Source organism: Spea bombifrons, chromosome 10 (assembly GCF_027358695.1).
Source record: "Spea bombifrons isolate aSpeBom1 chromosome 10, aSpeBom1.2.pri, whole genome shotgun sequence".
In the NCBI taxonomy this organism is placed as follows: domain Eukaryota; kingdom Metazoa; phylum Chordata; class Amphibia; order Anura; family Pelobatidae; genus Spea; species Spea bombifrons.
The window spans coordinates 29,244,158-29,270,222 of record NC_071096.1 but is presented as its reverse complement, the minus strand read 5'-3'; the positions used below and the strand labels follow the sequence as shown (position 1 = coordinate 29,270,222).

Sequence of the window (26,065 nt, the reverse complement as noted above, 5' to 3'; positions counted from 1 at the left end):
TAAGCTCACGAGCGCAGGGCCCTCTTCACTTTGTGTACCAGTTTGAGTTAATGTCTGTTAATCTCAGCCAATTTGTATATTATCAATGTTAATGCTCTTGCTGGTTTTCTTATTGTAACAGTCACATGGAATCAGCTGGAGCCCTTTAAATAAATGTAATGTATATGTGAAGATCGGATTAGCCAAGTGGCATATTAGGTACACCCCTAGTATGCTGTAGTGAGCCATACCCACGCCAGGATATGTCCTACCCACTTCTGACCATGCCTTTTTGAACATGTCACCCAATTCTGTCCCGTCTTTACCCATTTTAATGCCCTGCGCCAGCGGCAGATCAGGTGCCGCAGTGTCTGGGCCAGAAACCCAGTAAGGTATTAGCCATCTTATTCAGTAATCGGAAAGCAATGGATTGGATGGGTTATACACAACGAGCTCTGAGTATGCCAGGCTTCATTCTGCTAGCTGATCTTAACATGTAGATTTCCCTGAAGCTTTAACCTGAAAAAAAGGTATTTATCACGCATATAAAGTAGATAAAATCAGGTCTCTTTGTCTGTTGTGTTAATGCAGATTCAGCCCAAAAGCCTGCAGCAAAAAGGAGGCATATTCTCAAAACAATTATGTGAAGTGTCCCTTCTGAACACACCAACCAACCAGCATCTAATATTATTATTTAAAGGTATTTTTGGATATATATATTTTTTTTAAAGAAAGCAGTCAAGTGAAAATCAATTACCTGGAAGGATAGACTATCAAACGTTACATCATAAGCTAGAAACAATTTATAACATCTGCCTTCTTCGGTTACAGAACAATAAATGATGCCAAATGGAGGTGAATGAAAATATGTGATAAAGGCTTTATTAAATAATGTGATTTTAGAGAAAAATGAACTTCATAAGCGTTCCAGGTTGAAGGCCCATAACTTCCATGGGACAACTTCAGGAGTTTCAGGTGGAAAAGCCCCTGTGCCGCCTTCCACATCTAGAAGCAGATGTGACACCAGCACAGGATGAGACTGCCGACTCTGGCCCTTGGTGACGGCTCTGAAAAACTGGTCACCCTGGTGTATTAATAACCCTTGTTTTTGAGAAAGGGGTTTTTGTAGAGGTGGAATGCCTTAGGAAATATTCCTTGGCTTTTTTTTTGTGGTAAATATCAAATGACTGTTGTAGCTTCGATCTTCCGGGCTAGGCTTACTCCCCCCTTAAAAACCCCAATAATGACACCACACCATAGAATATGGATAGAAAAGGCCACAGCCAATTTTATTTATTAGAGTCATTGTCACGCCAAAACCTGAAACAAAACATAGGTGCGTTAACAAGGACAATGACTCAAACACCAACATGTAAATATTTACAATAAACACTCAAGCTTGCCAAGTAATCCAGGTAGCATAACCCAATACCACTTAAGGAAGGGACATACCGAGATGCCCCCACCCTGACCTGAGGTTCCCAGCACTGACAGCCAAGAACCTACCACCAGATGTTACCAACCATTCACTTACCACCACATTAACCCCCTGGATACCTGGCAAGCTGCCGCCCCACAGACTGTGACAAACGACACCAACCCACAAACCAAAGAAAAAAGGGGAGGGAGGGTGGGACACGCAACCAGGTAAGCTAACCACAAAAATGGTTCCTGAGCCCGGGAAAGCAGGCACTTATATAATCTACCCCTAACTCCACCCCCGAAATTCCCGCCAAAAAAGCCTACCCCTCCTCCGCACAACAGTCAAGGCCCACTATAGCCCATGCTGGCCCCCCCGTGGGCATCATTCTCACACTCTGTCACATTTTCATAATTCTGATTTTCGAGGCTGATAAATTAAAATGTGTTCTAAAAGAACACCCCACCTTGTCACGATCAGCGTGAAGATACAACAAGCTCAATTTGCCGATGCAGTAAAATGTCAAAAGAGAAGTCCCTTCCCCCTACTCCCCAATGAATATATGGATATATATATATGTGGCTGCATCAAATATGATATATTGCTAGAGTAATCCTGTTTAGCTTACATTCACAACGCTCAGTGATTCTTAGAATAAATTGGGTTTCCATGAACGCCAAGCCCCATTACAATGTAGTAAGTGTAGGCATAGGAGTAGGACCAAAAATACCCAAAAATGAAAATAAATAAAATAGTGACATAAGAAAAATGAAACCTTCTAGAAGGATGATTCCTGCCAATATGTGGTGTATAAAATATTTTTTTCTCTGTGTTTTTGAATGTTTTGCATATTTTGATTCAAAGTGAGAAAATGATATGGAAGACGCTTTCTGGAAATAAATACATTCTGCTCCGAATTGACCCCTTAGGGGTCATCAAGGTTACTTGGAGCTTGTCGTACCCTGACTCATCCGCAGCGATATAGGAAAGTGTTGCTTTAAGCTAATGATTTTGGCAAAGCCATGTTTATTTGTGGTCAGCTGCAGCCTAGGGCATCACACTCCTTGTCCATCATTAGCTGCTTGTGATTCAGCCTGCCTGAAGGACGTCTCTGCTCGATTGTTGTGAAACTCTGGAATTCTTTTAAAGCGTGATGATGATCAGCTATGGAATGCGGGGCAAGGATCAGGTTTATTCTTGCTTTGCTTTACTTTAACGATGAATCAGTGACAGATTGAGCCACAGAGGACAGGGTCACCACGTAAATATTCTGCCTTCTCCATGCTGTCTCCTTTAACCTTTTTGGTGAGCAGAATGATCCAGCTAGGTCACGCTGGCATCTATTATTTTGGCAAATCCTTTTATAAATGGATATTCTGATAAGCATCTATAGAATATGTCCAAAACCAGTCCTTATGATCAGAACTCAATGCCTAGTGTAGCCCGCCTGGTGTCCAGGAGTAAATTATATGACCAGTAAGCTGGTACACATGGTTGGTTGCTCTACCACTTTTGAGTCTGTTTACTGTAGTATTAATGAAAGGGAAACCTAGTTGTGAATATCTTAAGTTTTGTCGTAAGGTTGCAGCTCATGAAAGTCTCCAGTCGTGTTCTCTGCAACTATTCATAAAACAGAACAAATTATGTCATCCATATTGGATCAGGGATCAAAAAGAATGTCTTCTTCAAAGTCTCCAGGATTAAGTGTAACCTTTTTAATTCACAGAACTACAGCATATGTATTAATGTATATCCAAAGGAGAAGCAAAGATATTGGGGTCAGAACCGCAAAACCAAATGATTGCGGCTCCATCCGTGCCCCAATTCTAAGTTAAGCAATGGGCACATGTGCAGATTCTTCTAATTCACCCCCATGTGCCCTGCTTTATTACACCTATTGATAAGAACACGTTTCACAGATATCTACACACTCCATGTGCGCAGAAAGCTTATTTCCGTCCTTAAATCTTCTATTTATAGCTAAATTGTTAACAAAACCTGCCACATCCTGCTCAGAACATTGTCGGAATAAACCCTTTCCTCTGTCCTTCCACTGATAATTTTTAGTATGACGTTGGATAAAGGGATTTGTGAACCTGGAGCTGAAAATTGTGATGGTGCTTTATAAAAAAAAAAGGCCGGCGGGTACTTTATAACAAACAGAAGGTACAAACCCAACAGGCACAAACACTTGGTCGACCCCCTAATTTTATCAAAGCCTTTCTCAACACTCAGGACAAGTGTCCTCTCGTGATTCCAAACCTCTTCGCTGCTGCAGCTTGAAGGAGCTACACACTTACGAGATACAGATTTGGTTGCGCCCCATGGCTCTATCTCAAGTCAATAACAGCCTCTAAAAGCATTTGTGTCTCTGCTGTTGTGTTTAACAACTCGTGCTGTCGGTGTCACAATGTCCCAGATGGGAAGCCAGGATGTGAGAAAGATGGGTACCAAACTTAAAAGTGTCATTTGTTTCCACGCATGTCTATATAGACCCTTACTGACTCTAAGGAGGAAAAGAAGCAGTGATAGTATTGCTCACAAGAAGGTATTTCTTTACCTAAAGGTCACCTATTAGTTACGGTAGGATGAGTATGTAAAAGCTGTGTGTTGTACACCAGTAGTCACACGCCGTAGGTTAAGCTTCGCTATTTTCACTTGTTTTTTAATTGATTTCCAGGTAATCCAGTAACTGTAGGATGGTGCTCGGCCTCACTCCATGAGACAACAGCAACCTCATCAAATAATGCCCGTGTAATGCTTACCCGCCAGTTCCACAGGCTCCTGGGCTATACTTCTTAAACTAAAATGGTTATTTTTCATACTGCATACAAGGAGGCCAAATGTACCGTTAAAGTCAAGTTTATATGTAAAGTCATGCCTGGTCCATATCGCCAGTAAGACTCTCCCTATTTTAGAAGAGTTGTAGTGAGATATCAGGGAGGAATTCTAAGGAGTGGCTTTAACAGTCGGTGATGGAACCTAAAGGAGTCAGACGCGGTTCTAAGAGCGTTTTTGTAAGCAGAATTCGAACTGGACGTTCAGACTTTGCATCACCCGAATTCTCCACGGCTGACGTGTTTCAAACAGTAGTTGTTTCGGAATTTGGAACCGAAGAATCCTGGATAAACACATGACTGCGAGGAGGCTGGAGCTGGACCATTGTGTCCCCACCTCCCTTTGTCTTCCAAACTCACTCCCCTGGAAGTTGTGTGTATATTCACACAGTAGCCGGCCTTGGAATTTCCAGCCAGAATCTTTCCAAATAAGGTTGTTATGTCTGTACTTCCTCAGTATAAGAATTACATCCCAACGCTCAGGCTGTGGAGGGGGGGGGCAGACCTACTATGAGAAAAAGAACTGGTGAACTTCAAACTGTTGTACATACCACTGAACCGAGACTTACATTCTCTAACGCCAACTTCCGTGCTAGTCAAACATTATCTTAATCCAACTTAAAACTAGAAGGAGTTGCCAACAGGTAAGAGCAGCTTGCGCAACTAGACCTGGCCTCACCCCGAGGCTGTTCTTTTTCCAGTCAGCTGTAAAATATCAGACCGCATAACGTTCCTAAGGCTTGTTTTATATAAAAGGACTCTTTTTTTTCCGTGTCATACATATGCTACATTCACCTCTGCTGGGTGGCAGTTTTTGTATACTGATCTAGTCTTCTGGACTCTAGATTCGGGGGGCTTGTGATAACTTGTGGTAATTGGATCCAATGGTTACTTTTTATTTTGAGAAATAACAATGAATTCTGAAATATATCACCAAGAGAATCTCATTTATTGTCATAATCTGGGGGTCTATTTATAGAGGCAGGTGTGTCTAGCCTCACCCTAAAGACCACCATCCCACCGTCCTTTTTCCATTTCACATGAAATCAAACAAAAACAGAGTCCGTTGCTAAGCTGTGTCGATTATCACCCTGTATTTCAACTCCCAACTTAAAATAGCCCCATCATCTAAAGACATTAATGAATTATTTGTGCTTAATGATGAGATCATATATATATCCCAGCAGCCAACAGACTTCTCCTTCCAACAACACATCGCATGTTATCGATGTTAAGGTTCTATAGCCATCTTAACAATACGTGACATCATTAAAGAGGTTCGGGGGTCTGAGGGACGCTGTCATCTTCATCTCTTCTGCACAATCATGCGTCACTTTGCCAATAAATGAAGCGGACGCTCCATTTGTAATATCTCCGCTCTCACGGGTGTCTCATATAATCCATGCAATTTCTCAGCCTTAACCAAAATACAGTAATTGCCTTCTGACTGCATAGATAATTACAGACTGCATTAGATGGGACAGAGTAAGTAACAGCAAATTATGGGCTAGGAGAAAAGACATCAAAAGTACTAAAACAAAGGCTCTCTATAGACTCGTACAGTAATGGCCATATACACATTATATATGAGCTGTACGTGTGACCAGGAGTGCATTGTTTTTAATGTACTACAATAGAGAAGTGCTATTCTATATTTAAGCAAAGACCATATTAAACCTGCATGAGGACAGGTGTGATATCACCAAGGGTGCCAGTGACTGCTGCCCCGATCCCGGCATTCATGGCCCGCCACCGGGGTGTGTCTTTCCACCAGAGTTTTCTCCCCTAGCACCAGTCTGGCATGATAACATACTTATGTTATCACACTAAAAGGGGTGGGGCTCAACGGCGCTATATCTACCCTAGGGCAAGAGGGGCAGCTGCCTCAGGCTCCGTAAGGTAAGGGGGCACATTCTTCATGGTCCATGTGAAATCCTCACCTAGCTGCCCTGTTATAATATGGGCTGGGAAGATTATATTTGATGTCATCAGACAGACCTGAATGACATTATATATTGGTTATTTACAAACAGCGGGTGTCATGGATAACTTAAGAGCTGTGCTGTATCTTGTTTTATTGGGGGGCAGACGTCTTACAAAATGAGGAACAGCACTGATATTGCTGAATAAGAATAATGAAGACAGAAGGGGGGGTAACAGTAAAAGCTGGTGAGTTGGTAGGTGGAGCAGTCTCCCAGAAGAGGCGGTAGAGGCTAAGGCAGCAAGGGAATATAAACACGCATGGGATAAGCATGAAGTTCTGAGTCTGTACATACATGAAGTATTGGTGGACGTGTCGTTAAGTTCTATGCTCCTATGGGTGCAGCTTTTCTATTATTGAATGCAGATAGGATGACCAGATGGCTCCATTAAACAGGGACCTGTCGGAAATGCACACCTCAGGGCTGTATTAAAGTCACTGCTGTCCTGTCAGATACATTTTATATATGGCCCCCAGTTAGAGGAGCCATCTGGTCCCCCTGCTCTATTGACGGTATTTTCCATAGGGCAATTCTGGGACAAAATGTTAAAAGTGCAGTAGTAATTCCACTGGTTTCCATGGCGATTGCTCCACATTTCACAAAACTGTGATCAAGATTTGCCTTTTAGGAATCCGGTCCCTGTTTGTATCCCCTTAATGTTCATAATAAAAATTATTTCTTTTCATAGTAAATTAAAATAGAAAAGTATTTTTATATTAAGGACATAAAGGTAACATTATAAGACTGTGATTCCTGTCTCTCCGCAGATTTCTGTCCCTGAGAATCGGCGCGTGAGATAAACATCATTTAAGGTGTTATGAAAACGTAATGGCTTCATCTGCTTGTTCTGTTGGAAACATAAACCCGACAGCTGAGCGGAGCTCTTCATGTATCCCGCTCCTGACTGCTTGCGACATGTGAGAGGGTGAAAGGGACAGCCTGACGCGGAGACAGCAGGTACCTCTACAGACTGCATTCTGCTGCAAAATCAATGATTTCCAGCCCGCTCTGCGTACAGCTAGATTAGTGCTACGGATCATGGGAGTTGTAGTTCGGCATTAGCTATTTATACACTTTTGTCTGTGGTCTCCTCTCTGTCTGTCTCTGTCTGCCCCATAACTTGTGAAGTACCTGCTACGTCTTCTCAACATGCACGTCACCCTTATTGTATCCTTCATATCCTTCGGCCTATAATCATATAACATAAAAGCTCTTAGAGGGCCCCAAGTCCCAGTATCCTGTCTGTACGTCCTGATACCTTCCGACGTACCCGTCTGGCTGCAAGCGAAGATGTTAGTCTCACACAGCTGGAAGACCATATTTATCCGATGGTTTTATTTATATAGCGCCAGCAATTTCCATAGCGCCTCTTACCGTCCATACATTCAAAGGGTCTGACAGAACTAGAACCGGCAGACTAAGAAGAACCGATCCACTGGATATAGAGGGCTCTGCTCAACGCTCACCACGGCTGCATGTGATTGAGTTAAACCAGTAACCATAACCAAGTAACAATGTTGCGTGGTTTAATAACATTAATGTGACATTTATATAATTAACGAGCATTAAACGCAGGGAGTGCAGATCAGAGGATGTGATATTTGTAAGCACAGATGCCTGTTTTATACTAGCCAGGGGGCATGTGCCGTTTCAACTGCCCCAACCATCTCTTTTTCCGCTGGGATTCATTTAAACAAGATACAGGCGCAATATGTCTATTATGCTGCGTTGGTAGAAGGGAAAATGCAATTTGTAAAATTGATGATTCAGCTGAAAATGAAAGCTGTTTTACAGTACGTTCAGTCATTTATTAGAAGTTAAGTCTCTCTTTTTTCTGTCTATAAGTAGAGGTTTTGGGCCAAAACACTACTTCCCAGACTTCTCAATCATTTATAAATTTGAAAACTAGAGAGATGATGATGATGATGATGATGATGATGATGATGATAGTCTTCCTAGGTGATACCAGTACGGTGCTTTGCTGGTTTAGGGAGTGTTTGCTGGACCTTGAGGTTTTCTACAATCTACAATTTAATCCAGATATCTCAAAATAATTGAAAAGAGGCAAAGAAAAGAGTTGGGTTTTTAGTATCTAGATGAGAATGAAAGTTCTTTATGGCAAATGTGCCTTGGGGTAACTTGGTGTACCTTGGAGCTTCACCGCGGCCATCTCCAGATATGGACCAGCAAGTTCCCGGCCAAATGAGGAAACATTAAGGCATCATTGTATAGCCACACGGGCCAGTTTGAAGTCGGCGGTATACTGGCATTTTTTCATTTTATTTAACCCGCTAAGGAAAATGAGTATCCAGTTGTTGACGTTCATGCCAACCCTTCTACCTGCCCTGGATCTACAGGATCCCAAACCAGGTTGTGAAAGCAGTCTAGTTGGTCCTTGAACATGTGATTTTATTTTATGTAACTTGATTTATTTTTTGAAACCTATCCGTGGAACATGTTTGTGCTTGGCTTGGGCTACAGAATAGAAAACGCAGAGCCAGACCACAGTCTTGAACAATAACGGTCCACAAAAGTAGCTACAGAGAAACTAATTAGGTCTCCCGTCTGTTAGCGCATGTACTGGAACAATCGGGCATTGTCTGCGGCAGAGGAGTCTGGAATAGTTTGCAGCTAAGACACAAATAGCTCTTGTGTATCTCTCATCTCCCCAACTGCTTCATATAAGATGTATGGGATCAGTGCCATGGGTCCTTATCCCAGACACTGTGTGCCACGTCACACGCCGGCTCACACGCTGCTTAACCCTTTCTCCATAATGTCATTTCACAACCATTCCATCAATGAATGTTCTTACGTTCTACAAACGGCTGATGTGCTCCAGACGGAGGGTGGTGAGATCTTTAAAGCGTCACCTTGTGGGCACATGCCACCATTTTCCAATAAACTGCGGGTTGTAGGTGAAACAAGGTGAGAGAAAACTTTTTTCATCTTACTTATCATTATGAAGTTCAGCCTTGGACGCCCATCACTGCTTGAACATATCTACAGACGGTTTGTCCTTCAAGGAGGACCAAGGTGGCCTCGCATAATGCGTCATTAATTCAGACAATCAGGTCTAATTGCAGTAGAAATGTATTAATTATGGACTTGGCCTTTGATAATGCTAAGTAGAGGTGATTAAATATTATTTATTTGTAATTATTTATTTATATGTTAATAATAAAAACAAACAAAAATAGATGTTTTCTAAACAAAGTACAAGATGTTGCCCAATCCTGCTCTGTATGCAGTAGGAGGAATACAGCTGAGTTAGCAGAGAACAGCAGGGGACCCTATCAGGTCAACAGCCGACCGTGGGGCCTTAAATACAGAAGAAGGAGCCCACATGCTGAACGTAACTAAAGCAGCATCCCTGACATGTTTGCAGGGCTACTGTGGCACTGAATTAGTATAGATTTGGTGCGAACTGCAAAGACCACCCCATATAGACGCAGTTATTTACACATACACACTACAGGGCAGGTCGGACCCTCCCAGCATCAAAGCATATTGCTAAAAAATTTACTTTGACAAGTGCAATTCCAGGACCACCACCCCATTCATTACAAACAAACGACACCGGTGTGACATACACGTTTGAAACTAATTGGGAAAGCAGCTTTTACATTTAAATGTAGACGCTGCATTCTCTAGCAGCTGATTGTCTGGGTGGGTGTACACCAATGCTTTGTTTTCCTGGAAGGTCATTATCATATATATATATATACATATATATATATATATATATATATATATATATATATATATATAGTTTAATGCTAAAATACCCTTTCTTGCATTTGGTAACCCCCTCCAAAAAATAAATAAATAACATTTTAAAAAAAAAATAAATATATATATATATATATATATACACATTTTTAAAAATATGAACATCCTTTTAAATGGGTTTATTGAAATTCTAAGATCCCTATTAGAAGCTGCACGGGAGATTTAAAGCCTGCATCGTCCCCCGTCGAAGCTGTTTTTATAATGACTGTCCATTGCGTGCAGGAAGCCTGTCTATCTATAGCTATGTCTGTCTGTTTATCTCTGTGTTTGAGCCCTCACTGTATTTCTGCCGTCCGAATCCCTAATTGATTTCCTTTATCATTCATTCCGATGCGCATGCACTAATTACCTGCTGCGTAAAGAATAATTTATATATAACCCCCGCTCCATCCCCTCCGGGGCGCAGGCCCCTAATATTTGTATCTGGTATCTAGGTTTCTTTTTGGCAGCAGTAAGGGGGGGGGGTCTGCCGGAGTGGGGGGGATTGATACATAAGGATGACTGCTTTGGGAGTCTTATATCAGGAAAAGGAAGCAGTTCTGAAAAGGTCACCTTAAATAAACCACCCCATTAACACTTTCTCAGCCAGGCAGGCCGGCGATGCCAGTAAAGCAGAAATGGCTACAAGTGGATAATCATAAAGCGCAATGAGGATGAATAATGTATTTTATTTACACAGAGAATTCATTAACATTTCCTGCTGTTTTGGGACTACGAGAAACTCTGGAGGACTGGCTTCTCCTAGTCAGGTTGACTCCTAAATTTGAATGTCTGGCTCCTTAAGGATTTCTCCACCCTAATCCTCCCTAGCTCCTAATGACTGTCAGATTGGCTACTAAATTTGATTGTCTGGCTCCTAAAAAAAATCCAAATACGTCACAACAGATGCCAACCGAGGCTTCCCGTTTATATAAATGGAAGGGACGGAGAGGGCAGCTGATTAAGCTGATGCCAAGGTATTTCTTGCCACTTCATCGAGCGACACCATTCACTGCTGCAAACTGTGTTGTGTCTGGCCCACGATGAGGAGTTTGGAGTCTTTTGACGATGATTAAGGCAGATTGAGCCAGACACCCTGGAACCGTTTGTTAAAGTTTCATTATAAACACATTTTTTAAAAATGACCTGAGTGTTCTTTTCCAATGGAACCAATGGACAATTAATTCACTAACACCATTCTCAAATGGACATGTTAATTGTTCTCAGCCGTTTCGGAACACTCCGTTACTGTAGCTGGTTAGAAACTGGTTGTGCCTGTGCAGTCGTCGTTATACACACTCCATATTTCCATATAGAGGTGGAATTCTGATTTAGGAGGAGACATTCAAGCATACAAACATGATATCTCATCATCCCGGCTACAAGGGATCTGTTTATCCTATGAATAAGGTTTCCCCGTTCATGAATGACCCAAAGGGCTGGGTTACTAGATTGCTGAAGGATGGGGGGATCTGAGAGACTGAAGACAGGTGAGGAGGACTAAGCAGAGACTCCGTTTTGTGACTCACACAGTCACAGAGAGCCATTCATTCTGAATGTCAGGGTCTAGTAGGAGAGACGGCATGAGAAAACATGCATTCTACCAAGACTTTGAGTGGGAATGACTGATTTCTCACGATTAAGATTATTCTCCAGTGAATAGGACTGTACCCTCTGTCCAGTGATAAATAACAGTCTTTCATTGATTGACCACCTTCTGTCGGAGATCTGTGCTTTACATGGAGAGTTCTGTGCAATGAGTCACGAGACAGACTGGTCTCATAAGAGACTACTCTTTCATGAATGTCTGAGTAATAGTCCTCTTTCTGCTCGGTGCCCTCTTATGACACAGGAGAGCGCATGTAGATCAGATCGCCACCACCAAGACATTAGTCTGTCTCTTGATGTCAGACGGTCCGGTGTAATGCTGGCCCCATCGGCTGTGCTGAGGTTCTCTTTTTTTGCGCATTGACTTTCCGTATTTAACACCGCCTTTCCCCCCCCCCAACCGGTTACATGTCCGTCTCCGAAGTCCAGACTTCCTAAGGTCACGCTGCTTCTGTCCCACCTTCCTTCCTAGCTTCAGTTCTGTGCTGTGTGCGGCACAAATGACATTTTGCCAAGAAGAGAAAACAGAATGCTAAGCGGGAATGCCTAAACGGCACCTGAGATTGTAGCTCGGTCAGGACTTGTTATCCAGTTTGCACTTGCATGAACATGCCTACAATTTACCCCAAGGATAGGAGAAACGCTTAGGAACACATAGTCCCTCTGTACACAGGAATATCGCAACAACATGCCATTTTTATCTCTAATTCTCCGAGCAATAGCCAAAAACCCACCCCATAAAGCACATTATTGTGCTTGAGTTCCCGGATGGCCATACAACTCGCCATATTCAACCTTGGGAGTTAGAATTAGCTTCGCTTCTCCTTTAAGAGAACTCATGACCACTTGGAAAACAGATATATCCAATATTACTATGCTATTTCCCAACCGTGTGACTAAAACGGGGAAGTTTTAGGGACATTCATTTCCGCAGACGGAGGAAATTCCAAGCGGCGGTTTATTTACAGACATCATAAACATTAATTCTGGGTTGTGATCTGCTAGGTACGTGCGCAACCGGCAAGCAATGGAGATGGCCGAGTATATGCTGTTCTGAGTATATGCCGTGTAAACGTGTGCTCCTTCCGTCCACCCACAGATCCTGTTTCTGCCGTGTTTGTTATCTGCCGGTTAATGATTAACGCCGTGCAGTTTCTATACAGCAATCAGCGCTGGGGGCCGCTCGCTTGGAGAGGTTAAACTATGCCGGCTGTTCTGTAACACTGAGATCCGAGCCAATTATTTACAGGGACTTGAGCCGCTGCCAAACGGAAATTTCATTTCTAGCCTCGGTCTAACTCTGCGACTTGGATTTGAAGTCCAGAAAGCACAAGGCTTTGTAGAATTACTTCCACGGCCAAGGAATTAAGTTTGCCGGAAGGGTTAGTTAGTCTCGTCCATTCGGGGATCATTCTTTCAACCAAAATGACCCCATGTATTTGTCAAAAGAGTTGAAGACTCTGTATCCCTCTGTCGGTATGTCCTGCCCAACTTTCTTATGGCTGACACTAAAGTTTGGGGTCGGTTCTTTCTTTTTTAAAATTGTATTCTTAATGGAAACCATTAATGGGAGAAGATCCAAATCCAGCGGTTTAAGATGCCCGATGACGTCATGTAGTCAATGCGAGGCTTTATGTCTGTTGGCCTTACAGACATAGCAGAGGTCTCCTTCTAATATGGAGTTTAGCCACATCGCTGGCTGAGCGTCATGGGAATTGTAGTTATAGACCGCTGTTGTGGTGGCCGACACTACACACTAACTGCAGCTCCCATCATATACAGTCAGAGATTACTGGCTGGACACCATTACATCACATTTATATAGAAGATGGCCCTGCTCTTGGGAGCTTACAATCTAGACTGGGGTAGTCGGGGGCTAATCTTAATCACCCCAGCTGTTGTTAACAAAAGTTCTCATGTTGGTTTTATCCAGCGCTAAGGAATATGATGGCGCTATATAAAACAATAAATAATAATAATTCCTTAAACGTCGCATCGGCCTGAATAGACTCAACCCAAAAATCATCAAATCCAGCTTTTTCTAGGATTTCCATCTACTCTTAGCAGACGTTCTAAGTAGCTTTAGGTCTGTTGATGAGGGCACAGCTGTGCCAGGATGGTGCCAGGTCATACACAATGTCACTTCTTATACTCATCACTGTTTATGGGGCGCGCAGCCTTCCAGTATCCCGCCTGTTCATTAATGTGTGTTTAAGTATAAGCCTTGTGTTCCTGCGTCTTGCCAAGAATCCTTCTAATTCTCCACGGCTACCTCATCCCATAAAGCTGTCATTATATGTTCTTTACTATCTTTACAGCCCCGTTAAAGTGGGGCTTTTTGTGCTTCTGTCCCTTTAAATGTTCATTACTTTTAACACTAAAATATCCTCGCTGCACCAATATAGTCCTTGCAGTCAAGCCAGGGAAGGTATATTTTTATAAACGTTAGTAAATATTTGTTATAACTGTTTTCACAATGTATCGTTTAGTAACTTGTAGTAAAACATCTTTGTTACGGGTCTACCAACATGTTACTGGCTAACGTATCGGTAGCTCCAGTAATGTAAGTACATCTCCAGCAGTTGTGTTACTTTTTCGTGCTGTAATAATGGGACTAAAGCATGGAGCGGAACGCTGCTTTCTAGTACGGCAAGTCAGAAGGCCAAAAAGGATATCATTTACAGGGTTGCAACTCAATACAAGGAAAAAGTGATGTATGATTTTCACGACCAAAGCACTTCTCTAAAATCCAAGCAAGTAGCTGCATGCGACTAAACTCATTTTAAAAAATAATAATTGTTAAACATGAATAAATTGTCATTTGAGTTGGGACACCTACCAGAGACATGTTTACAGCGCTACAGAATTTGATGGTGCTATATAAAATAATTATAATAATATTAATGTTTAGATTGATAAATTCAGTTTTATTATTGATCTTTAACAGCAGGATTAATGTGATATCTAAAAACCGCACTAATAAACAAGTCTCTATGATATATAAAACATATAATATGCTAATATGTAAGTCTGTATAATATATATTATATATATAATATATAATATACCAATATAACGTCTGTATTATATATATAATATATGTCTGTATAATACATATAATATATAAAATAGTGATATATAAATCTGTATTTATGATGTATACACACACGTATTGAAAGATACAGTTTGACAAGCTATACGTATGCAAGCGTAGCTGTATATATGGTTCTCTAACATAAATACACCAAGCTCAGAAGTCTCAGAGTCTCATTTCACCTATACAGTTACTCGGTATACTGTTCTCTTACTGGCTGTCATTATAGAGATCCTAGGCATTCCTTTCTGGCTGTCTCATCCACAAATGGCTCTCTATGGCTCACTTCCAGCTACCCTCCTATAGCTCTGTCTGAATGTGGAAATTGATTGTCCTGATCTCGTACTTTTAGCTTCTGGGTGTCACTTATAGTTGTGCTCTCTTTAGGGTCTTGTTGCTTCAGGAGGATCTCATACATAGTTTTAGTGGTCTTCTTTTTGCATCGTTCTTTAAATGTGACTGTCCTGAACACTGTTACGCTGTAGCACCCGCTAACTGACACTCTTTTCTGTCTCTGTTCGGTCGCTGTCTCCTGAAGCCACTTTTCCATAAGTTACAGTCTATATTCTAGAAAACGAGTTGCTCTGTATCTGGCTCCTTTCACATTTGCTGTCTCTTTTCCATTTCTTCACCTCTCTGTTCTCTCTCTCTCCCAGAACCCAAATGCTTTCTTGACTGTTGTGCCCACGTCTACCTGACTGTGTCTCTCACAACTCCTGCCATCTCTTACTTTACTTCATTTGCCTTCCGCTTCTATTAACTTTATCTACGTGCTCTCGAACTGAGATAAAAAGCCGCAATCTTGACACTCACCAAATAGTTCATTGTCTCTGTTTTGTGGGATCTGTTTGTAATCCAGTCGTTCAGTAGCGATCTGCTCGTAATCCAGTCGTTAGCCGGGGATCGGTATCTGATGTGGACCCCACAGACACGTCCGGTTGACTCCTACTTTATACCAGGCATCTCCTGTCCAGGTCTCCCCTTCTCCTGCACGTCTTACTCCTGAGGAATTGACGCTCTTGTATATCCTGGATGGCTGTGACAGTCTCCGGCTCCCGGTGTCTCTTTGTCTAGCAGTCACTTACTATATCTGAACACTAGAATTTGTCATGATCCCTTTTGGTGTCCTTCTACGTCTTGATGCTTCTTGTTAATATCTCAGTATCCTGATCTGTCTCTCTCTCTCAGACAATTGCCGGCGGTCTATGTACTGCTGGTTATCTCGCTATATTCCTGCCTTACTAAGCACACAATATTCCGCACTGCATGGTAGGCAGTTGCTCAGCAATCTAAGCAATCTGTAATTCTAGCTGTCTCTTTGGTGTTCCCTTAAGTGTATTTTTTCCAGGTTTGTCTCCCAGTAGAAGCGGTAGTATCCTAGCGTTCCTGAATTTGGTTCCAGGCGGTCTCCTGGTATTCCCGGCTGTCTCTCTGGCAGCCTCTGTCTCATACACAGACTGAGCGAGGGAGGAGAGGGGAGGAGATTCCGGGGGAGAGGTAACATTATCCCATCAATGCCTCAGCCCAGACCCTTTTTCCAGGACGCGCTCCCATTGGTTGTCTTTGCTTTCTAATGCAAATAAGGAAAGGGGGCAGGGGAGGAATTTTCTCCCTATGGTGAAGGAGGTGTGAGACTGCCACAGTCTGGAGCTCCAAGGCATAGGATTATGAGAAAATGTATGAATGAATGGAAGGAATACAGCAGAAATGTCATTTTTCTTGGCCTTTCACCTAATAGATAGAGGAGAATCTTGTGGACGGGAGCTCAGCTTTGGTTGTGGCTGGAGATCATGTTTTAAACGTTAAAAAAAACGTTGCCAGATCCGAATTACTTTATACTTTTATGTATCTCGTTAAGTTGTTCCAGTACTTGAGTCTTCAAGTTGGCCGACATCCTGCTGACTTTGGAGAAGACTGTTGGGGCGTCAACTGGTGAAAAAAAGACTTCTTGGCATGGAATAATGGCACCATATGGAGAACTCTTACTGGACCCTCTAGCCAGAGGCTAAGGGTACCTCATTAGAGCTGAATGCATACGCCACTCCGGGACGCTAAGCCAAGACTGGAAATATGTTAAAAGGAATACTTACGGATGTATTAAAGCCAACAATACAAAGCACAGGGCGCAGATCACTTACTGAGTAACATAGGCAGGTTTACTAAGACTAATACAGTACAGTCATATGATCATATTATATATATAATACAGTCAATATATATAATAAAAATATATATGTGTAGAGAAACATAACAGTAACGATCATATCGTATTAGTTACCTAACTCAACAACCTTTAGTTCTAAAGCTTTCTGATATATTCTATATGCAACGTGAAACTATATACTACTGGGAATTCAGACAAAACTAGCTGTAAACATACATCCAGTGTAAGCATCATTCTGAAAGTTTGCACAATGTTAAATCCATCAAGAGGGGATTTATAATGAATTTCTGCTTGATGGAACGGGTTGGTCCTCTAAATGAAATCACAAATCGCTCCAAATTTTTTTTTAATAGTAAATCCCCTAAATCAATACATTGCAGGAAACTTTTTGGTTAAAATAATAGTAACATGTGATATCCAAACTCCCATATAGCTCAGCTTCTGGACCTACAAAGTATAGTTGGCATGGCAGATCAGAGCTCCATTTGGGTCTCAGTGGGCTATTTGCAGCCGAATGGCAACTGTGCATCTTTTTAAATGATAGAAGCGTTGACTGGAGCGCTATATAACGGGCTGTGGTCCACGGCAGACCGTACCCTGATATGCCTTTTGGTTAATCCCCACTGTGATAATCTACACCGGCCGGAAGAACAGAACTTCTCTGTCTATGGGAGAAAGTGAGATAGCAGGCATTGCCAATTCTTCAAAGATACTTTGTAAACACTTAACAATAAGTGTGGTTATCTGGAGCTGCAACGTACCGCTTGATCAACAAGAGCTTGTTGAAACAGAGCTCCTTCCCAGTCCCTATACTGCGTCTGCTCACTGTATGGTCTGATACTCTAGATAGCGAAGGCTACGAATCCTTACAAGTTAACGCCAAACAGTTTATTCCTGGTATTGTTTTGTGGGCCTTGTTTGGCCAGGATTTGCATATACAAAGGTGTAATAAGTAAAACAACACAATACATTACAGGGTCAATACAATGGAGAATGACGTGGATAACAAAGCTCATTGGCATAGCTTTGTTATCTCCACACATCTACTGATCTTGGAGGAGAAGAGGAGGATTTAGTGGTATAGACCAAGTTCTACGAGTAATAGCCATTATAAGATTAATTTAAAGCTGGTATGGATTCAGTTTTGGTTTTGAAACCGTTTTAATACTTGGTGGATAAAGTTGCACAAAAGATCCTTTTTTGGCAGAGCTTTTATGAGTATTTATCATTTTATAGTCACATTGGAGGGAATATGTGTTGAAACTGGTTTAGAAGTTTTCCTGGGAATAGGTTTTATTAGGTTTGGTTTGAGTCAAGCAACTTTTTTTTTAAGTTTTATTATAGAGATATTGGATCACCAGGATGTGGATAGTGAAAAATGGCTATTTCGATTGTTCTTGAGCTACAACTCCCATAGATCTCTGCTCAGACGTTTGCCGGTTCTGCTCACAATGCTTTAAGGAACATGTAATCCTCAAGCCTTATTTGGTGACTGATTTTGTCTTACGTCCGGGGATAGCGCAGCTTGGCAGCGTCTGAAGCTGGTAATTGAATAATCTGGCATTAACAGATTGAGTAACGTCCGAGATGAGAACTTTTCAGGCTCTAGGAATAAACTGGACTCGGTGGAAACAGCAATGTTTGGGATATCGGATTAATAACTTGCTGTAAGGCTTTCGCTCTTTCACGTTGCATATTTCAGACACGTAAAAGCAAATAAGGGCCCTTAGGACCTGCATACCTAGATTTACAAGAGAAGATGAACTGTAGAACCAGCCATCGGTCCTGTAAAAAGTAAATACTTTATGGCTGCTAAACCTTCGGCCGCCGCTAAAGAACAGTGACATGTTCATTTGCTCTTAAATACAGGATCTCAAACTTCTATCTTGGGTTCAACGCATTTGAGCATTTTTTTTCCATAAACATATATATTCCCACTCCCAAAATACGCACTTAGAAAGGGGAATCAAGTTACTGGTTCTCTATAGGAAGCACTCAACAAAGCAAAGCCCTGGACCTTTGGTTGCTTTGGCACCTCTGATTCTTGGCAGAAGGTTCTGTGCCAGTGGCAAGATGGGGCAATGCTGGGTTAATTTCTAAACCCAGCCTCAAGGGTTGTTAACAACTCTTAGCCTTCAGCTGTCTGATAGTGATCAGTGATCAGAGCTGTAGCATGTCCAAAAGGAGTTAAGAGCGCGCCGGGGTGAGTCATCCAGTTTCCCATTCAGGTTGCCGGCTGACAGCTATTTCTATGGTGTCCTGGAGAAGGCATAGACTAAAACTGTATCCCGGCACAATGGGTTTTAGACCCCAAACCTGGAGACTCCCAGATCCCCTGATACTTGGGAGCCTTCAGTACAGACTCCAGCTTCTAGCCGCGATGGGAGTCGGATACTTGCCTTTACCATTGTTAGCCTCATATTTTACATCTTTCAACACAATACAGTTTGTGGTCAGCCATGTGGCATTAAACCGACCTGAATCTCTGCTGCTGATAGCTTGAAACAGTTCAATGACATTATCAATTCCCTTTATCATTTCACTTATTTCTTTGCCGTTTAGCCCGGCTCCAGTAGTTTTGTGAGCGCGTCTCTGCCAGTGCCTTGGTGTCAGCCTGCTTTCCTCTGAATCTCCCTTTAGGTATGTCAGGAATGTGCTGCACTTTTTCATATCCCTAGGTCATGGATTATTTTCTTTCTCTTCTTTCTAAACAACATTTCCTCCCAGTAAACACTCCCTCTTGTATGTGAAGTGTTCACGCTCGTTATTAACCCCTTTAATCCCAGACAGCTACATTTACAGTTCCTGATTGAATTGCTAGCACACGGGGCTACTGCCATTCATCAGCTCAGCTGCAGGATGTGTATAAGTCACCCCCATCCTGATACCCTTAACTGTGTCTAAAGGGATACTCCCGTATTTCTATTAAGGACACAATTAGACAAGGTTTCCTTTAGTGCTACATATATATAAGACCGTGTTATGCACAATGCTAGCTAATTGTTCTCTAATACCTCCAGTGCCAATCTTATCTGTTATTAGGGACCCCCTTTGGTAAAATGTTTCTTCCAAATCCCATTGAAATTAAACACTTGATAAAGTAAACACTGACCCCATCGTTATTACTGAAAGGACTAAACATACGCCAGGCAAAATAAGTCTTGCAAAGGACGATGGAATGTTCCAGAAATACAGAAGCCAAGAAAAACCATTTGGTCCACACGAGTTTGCAATATTGTGTGGCCACCTAAATGTGTGTTGATCGCAAGCGTTCGTTAAAGAGGTAGAATGGAGCGCGTAAGCGATCCAGCCCTAAATGATGTCCCCCTAGTGGCCACATGTAGAGTTGCTACCCGGCATGATACCTTTTTTTTTAAATAAGCATCCATAATTAAAAGTGACATCTGATGCGTTTTACATACGAAAACATGAAATATTTTAAGTCCTGTCAGTCAAAAAATTCTGAGAGTAAAGTGCATTTTATACAAACGTGATGCTCATTTTTTACATTTGTATTATTATAATTTTTTTTTTATTGTATAGAACAAGTCAAAATATTTATGGCACCAGGACCCAGCTTTAAAAAGCACCACCTCTACCTGGGGGCAGATGCATGTGACAACTATTGTCTGCAGTGTTTTTTTTTTTTAATGCTTGCAATCCCAGAAATGTCTGCAAGGTACAGACACATATTTGGAATTACTGCTCTAAGCGGAATGTCTTTTGTGTTCAGTCTTTGGTCTCGTCACCAGCTAATGATTGGACTACCTGATTACAAGGGCATTGGACTACCAGATTCCAAAGCCATATCTTCAAAGTGGCCTTTTTTTTTTTAGAGCTCATAGTACTTGTGCAGTCCCATTGTACAGCGCTACGGAATATGACGGCGCTATGCCAAACAATAAATAATAATATGAAGTTTGCTTTCCTCTTTCATAGGCTGCTTTCAGTTGGTCCGCAATGTTAACCAGTAAATGTCTGTAAGCCTCAAAAAAAAACCCTCTTGCTACATCTTATTGGGAAGCGTTCTTTTATTCAGCCTTACAAAGCGTCTAATCTCTCTGTTGGCCATTTGTAACGTTGGCGGATATCGCATAGAGCGGTATTCTCTCTTTGCTTGAGCTTAATAAAGCCACAGGGTTTTAGTTTCTACAATCAATATTTTGTGTCACAAGACACAGATCCGTAAACCCCGCCGTTGTGTGCACCTTTTGAAAATACGTGACTAATGGGATTTTCAGCGCATTGCAAGTGAAGTCATTGAGAGGGCAACGACGCTGAATATAATGCGGAACACCGTTATCTTACCTACAGTGACTGCCGCTTTTCCATTCTGGTATTATAGAAAACTGATAATACAAGAAGCGAGGTTACATTATCCCATTGATCTGTACGCCAGATTCGGCACTCCGATGGCTGATTATAACGGATCCAGACATCAGACTTAAAGGGGCCGTTTACGGACCATGACAGACTAAAAAAGAATGTATATTGAAGTAATGTGTCGGTACTATTATATGTATTCTTTAGACTTTCTTTAAAAGAGCGCTTAGGTAGAAACGTCCCTTTTAATCTGACTTATTATTTATTGTTTGATATAGCGCCATCATATTCCATAACACTGTACAACGGACTTCTCTCCTGAACCCATTGTTACACTAAGGGCACTGCCATACCTAGAAAGTATGCCTATGATTGTATGGATGCTCTCATTTTAGGACTGATATCCACATATATCTCTTGCCGATGCTCCTGAAAGGTTATAAAGACAAATTAATAAAACATATCGGTTTACCCCGCTTTTGGAGAGATTTAGATGTAAACTTGCGAGCAGGGCTCTCTCCATCTAATGTATCGCTTTGTCTTAGTCTGTCAGTTCCCGTCTTGTCAGACCCCTTGGAATATATGTATTGTATTAAGGGCTGCGTAAACTGTTGGCGCTATATAAATAAAAGATAATAATAATAAAACAATAAATAATAATAAAGCAATAATAAACAATAATAATAATGTTTCTTTTCATCTCAAAGTGATTTGGAATATCATTCAAACCAAGTCTGGGCTCAGAATGAGCGTATTTGGGGCTGGTATAATAGTCTCATAGACCTCACGTATTTGCACTTCTTATTCTAAGACATATCTATTTTGGCATCAGTGTACTTTATTTTGCTTATTATTCCGTGAAATATAAATAGGCCAGTCGTGACACGGATGGCATTTGATTTCAAGGGAAGCCTTAAATGTCTTAAAACTTGTTTCAGACAAAGATGTCACTATTCATCAGATTGTAAGTTATTTACAGTTGTTTACATTGCGAATTGCTCATGATGTCCTGATTTTATCTATTTTCCAGAGGAACAAAAGAATCACTATTCTATTCAGAAGCATCTAAAGTGCGTATTGTGTACCTAAATCCAGTCTGGACCTGTCATATGTCTCTAAGAAATTAGACTATGTTGGGTGAAAAAAATAATTACATATATATATATATATATATACATATATACTGTATATATAATAGAGTCTTTAAAAGAGGGTGCAAGTAGTTAATGACCAATGACATGAAGGAGTTAAGCAATGTAAAGCGTTGCATTTGTTTGCTTTGGAGTGAGCCTGTCTACCGCACAAGATATAAAGGTCTCATTATCATAACACAAATGATTACTCGGGAAATGTCAGCTATATATCGGCTAATAATCATCCAAGCTTAACTTCCCTGGAAGCAAAATGCTAATGCATTGTATACTGCCCCCCCCCCCCCCCCCCGTATACCTCCCCACCAGTATAGCGAGTTCAGGAGCATGCTAAATTTTGGTATTCTTATTACCTTCGAGAAACCAAATTCCATAGATTGCCCCCAACCTGGCCACAGGGGCGATTTCTGATCTTCCCAACTGGTCCATTTACACTACGGAGGCTGTGACTGCATTGAAAGCGGCTGCGTACTTTTAAGACATGGTGCAACGGGATGTGACTGCATAGCTCAGCATCCTTTAGTGAAGAAGACGGCTGGTTTATGTCTAGGGCAGTGCCAAAGCTACATGCAATGCTGAATGTGGGTCGAAAGCGGCCTATATTTGGGCCGGTACGTTATAATGATCTATAGGGTGCCGATATGTGATGAAAACCAAGGATACAAAGTATCTCATTCTGCTTACTACTAAGAGTTAACTCTTTTGGGATCAGGACCCATAGGACACTAGCCATATTAAAAAACGGATGTTATTTCACTAACTTTTTTTTAAATACAATTTTAATTTTCTATTTAGCACAGACTGTTGTTTAAAGTTATTGGTCAAAAATTAAATGAACATATATAGTAGGGGTTTATATTATGTGTTAGTACTAATTCTGAGCCTCCGAATTTGAATAAGAAAATCTATTACCATCTGTTACTACTGAAGCCGGCATACAATACTTAATAATATATGTAAAATGCATGAAACTAAAACACATACATTTGTCTTGCAGTTAATCGGAATTCTGTATTGTGTTTAAGAACATCTGCAAAGAAGAGGCTCCTGTCCACTTAGTGGCCCTCAAGCCACAGGACATCACACAGAAGCCTATGAGCTATAGACGTACCACGTTCAGATTATTGCACAGTGCGTCATTGTTTAGCATTCTGCAGAGCATTGCACTGCCGATCGCTATATATATACCTTTCCGTTTAGCATATCACGTGCAGGGCATTGCAGCGTCTTTTAACGCCTCCGGTCCTGCAGCACATCGGTACGTAATTATAGCCGCGCCGCTCTTGGTATTTTTTGTTAATGTCTAGGAAGCTTGATAGGAGAGGTCTGCTTCTCTTTCTCTTTGGCAGTAATGTAATTCAAACATCACTATTCCAGAATCAATTCAATAAATATAAGAAAAAAAACGTTCTTTAAAATCCTGTTCCGCAGAGTTAATCGGATAACGGATATACTGAAAAGTGGGCAGAGGAAACCTCCATGCAGAGCTAGCCGAGTGAACATTAATAAAGATGTAAATAAAATATATTTCCAAAATCGATTTAATTATATCTGCTTCAGGAAAAATATACTCTGTTCCAGCAAGAGCGAAATGGACATTAACGTCTGGCCGCAGCGATTACAAAACAATTACCTTTCTATCTGATTAAGTCCATGGCCTCCAAGCTGTCGAAGTGTCTTCTGCCACCCAAGTGATTCACCTCTCATGTCTTCTTCATTCTCAGGCAGCCGGCAGCTGGGTTGCGTGACATTATTCCGATGTTTGACCATGAACAGGTCTTCACTAGTTCTTAACGGGCCCTTCTGCTGGTTTGTTAGCCTGATCATGGCCAACAGAGATGGTTTTAACACAATGCCTACCACCTAGATGTTCTTCTCACCGGCTCTGGTTAGGTTCTAACATACTTCCTTCCAATGCCTTCTTCTCAAAAACTTCTAAATTCACATTTTCTATTATACGGCAGCATTGTGTCTTCTCGAAACGTCAATGGATGGTTACTCGCACCTGAAACGCACCTAGACTACAGTCCGTAGTTGTGAAGGCTTGCCTGGTAGTTGGGGTATTCTCTTCTTGTAGGGTGTTTCCAGTAAGTGGAAAATAATGACCATGTGATGTACGTAAAGACGATAATATACTGTTTAGAATAAAACATTTCACTGGATATGTATCACACATTATATTGGGTCTTTATGCTTGGAACATTGTACTGTATGAGATAGAGGAGGAACACAATTTTATTCCTAACTTATTTATTGCTTTGGAATTTTTACCTGGCTTTATGACGTGTTTTGACTTGGGAGAAGATGAAAAGATATTTCAAAAAATGTAATTATATGTCATAAAAATTGTATGAAGCTTGGCTTATGCTACATAATGTTTGGAAGATTATAAATGTAATGCTATAAGGTCTATGAGATTTAGCCATGCTGTAGAAAAGCCATTGAGGGGTTCATCAGTAAAACACCAATGGTGTAGGCTATACCATCTTACTAGGTGGCTATAAATACATTGTTCAGACAAACATCCATACACAGATGTGTGATGTATTAGTGGTTACATAAATAAAATTATTATTATTAATATTACAAGCTTGTGGAAAGATCTGGGAAGGTTTCTGTAAACGTGCCAAGGGAAAGGCGGATTTGATTAACGAGATGAAACCTCTCAGCAAATGTGACATGTACAGGCCGTGACTGCCTAGTAATACCTGCCAAACTCTACAATCCTATCATTACTCCGGAGTAATCAGATGTAGCGTGTGTATTTTTTTTAAACATACAGAATATATGCATTCACTGACATGGAACATCAGTGTTCTACATGTACTTTACCATCATGTTTTCTTCTACCTTTCTACTCGGTGGACTTCCAGCTGCTCTTGGCTTGTATCTCCTATCATTCCAAGGCATTCAGTGGATCCCTGAGAATGATGGGAAGTGTAGTGCAAGAGCAGACAGAGAGGAATGTTTTTTCTCCCTCATAGCAGTGAGCATCATGATCAATACACGATGAGGTCCTCCAGAGAACAGCAGGTCAATGATGATGATAATTCACAGCAACATAAGTAAAATAAGCAATTTCAATTGTTTAGTTGTGTCAAGTGGAAGAAGAATGGAACATCTCCTTAGAGCTCTGCTGCCGGGTGTAATAAGGCACTCTCACCTTCACTGGATGACTGTTTCATCCTTGTTGATCACCATGCAGGTTGAGTAGAAAAAAAATTGTCCACAGCAGGTCTTTCTTAGGATGTCCGGCAGATCAACGATACTAGAAAGTAGGTAAAACCAATGAAACGGAATAGGCTTTTGTTTTGATTTTTAAATTCTATTTGACCTCCTAACTCTAACCTCGACTAGATATATGAAATCTTGGATGCGGGTCGGAGCCTTTGATTAATTTTAAGTGCTTAAGGGATCTCCTGTACGTTGCTCAGTATCTATTGTTTGTGTGAATAAAAATCCCTTTGATTTACAATCTTTCTGAACAACTTGTTGCAGTAAAACATTGGAAATAAACTGGAAAACTCCCGAGCTGTGGAAATAAAGCCATGTTATTTACAGCTAGAGATTGCGGGCTTAACTCTACAGCTCCCACAGGAGGTATCCAGCACTTTTATACATAAATCACTACTTTAAGAAAGTTTTTTTCCCAGCAACCTTGTGTCACCTAACATCTCGCCAACAACTTCGAGTTAATAAGAGGGTTTTAGGGGCCATACAGGGATAAAGACGAAAC

At 41.2% G+C, this 26,065-nt stretch overlaps 1 protein-coding gene across 1 annotated transcript in view; it reads right to left on the bottom strand.

Annotated features, from left to right (window-relative positions):
• The window catches only part of BCAR1 (BCAR1 scaffold protein, Cas family member), a 44,389-nt gene extending 28,245 nt beyond the window's left edge, over positions 1-16,144 (bottom strand). Inside the window, exon 1 of the mRNA XM_053448575.1 lies at positions 15,505-16,144. Within this exon, the coding sequence (XP_053304550.1) occupies positions 15,505-15,516 (12 nt within the window). The 5' untranslated portion in view covers positions 15,517-16,144. The remainder of the gene's footprint in view (positions 1-15,504) is intronic.
• Positions 16,145-26,065: the final 9,921 nt, after the last annotated feature.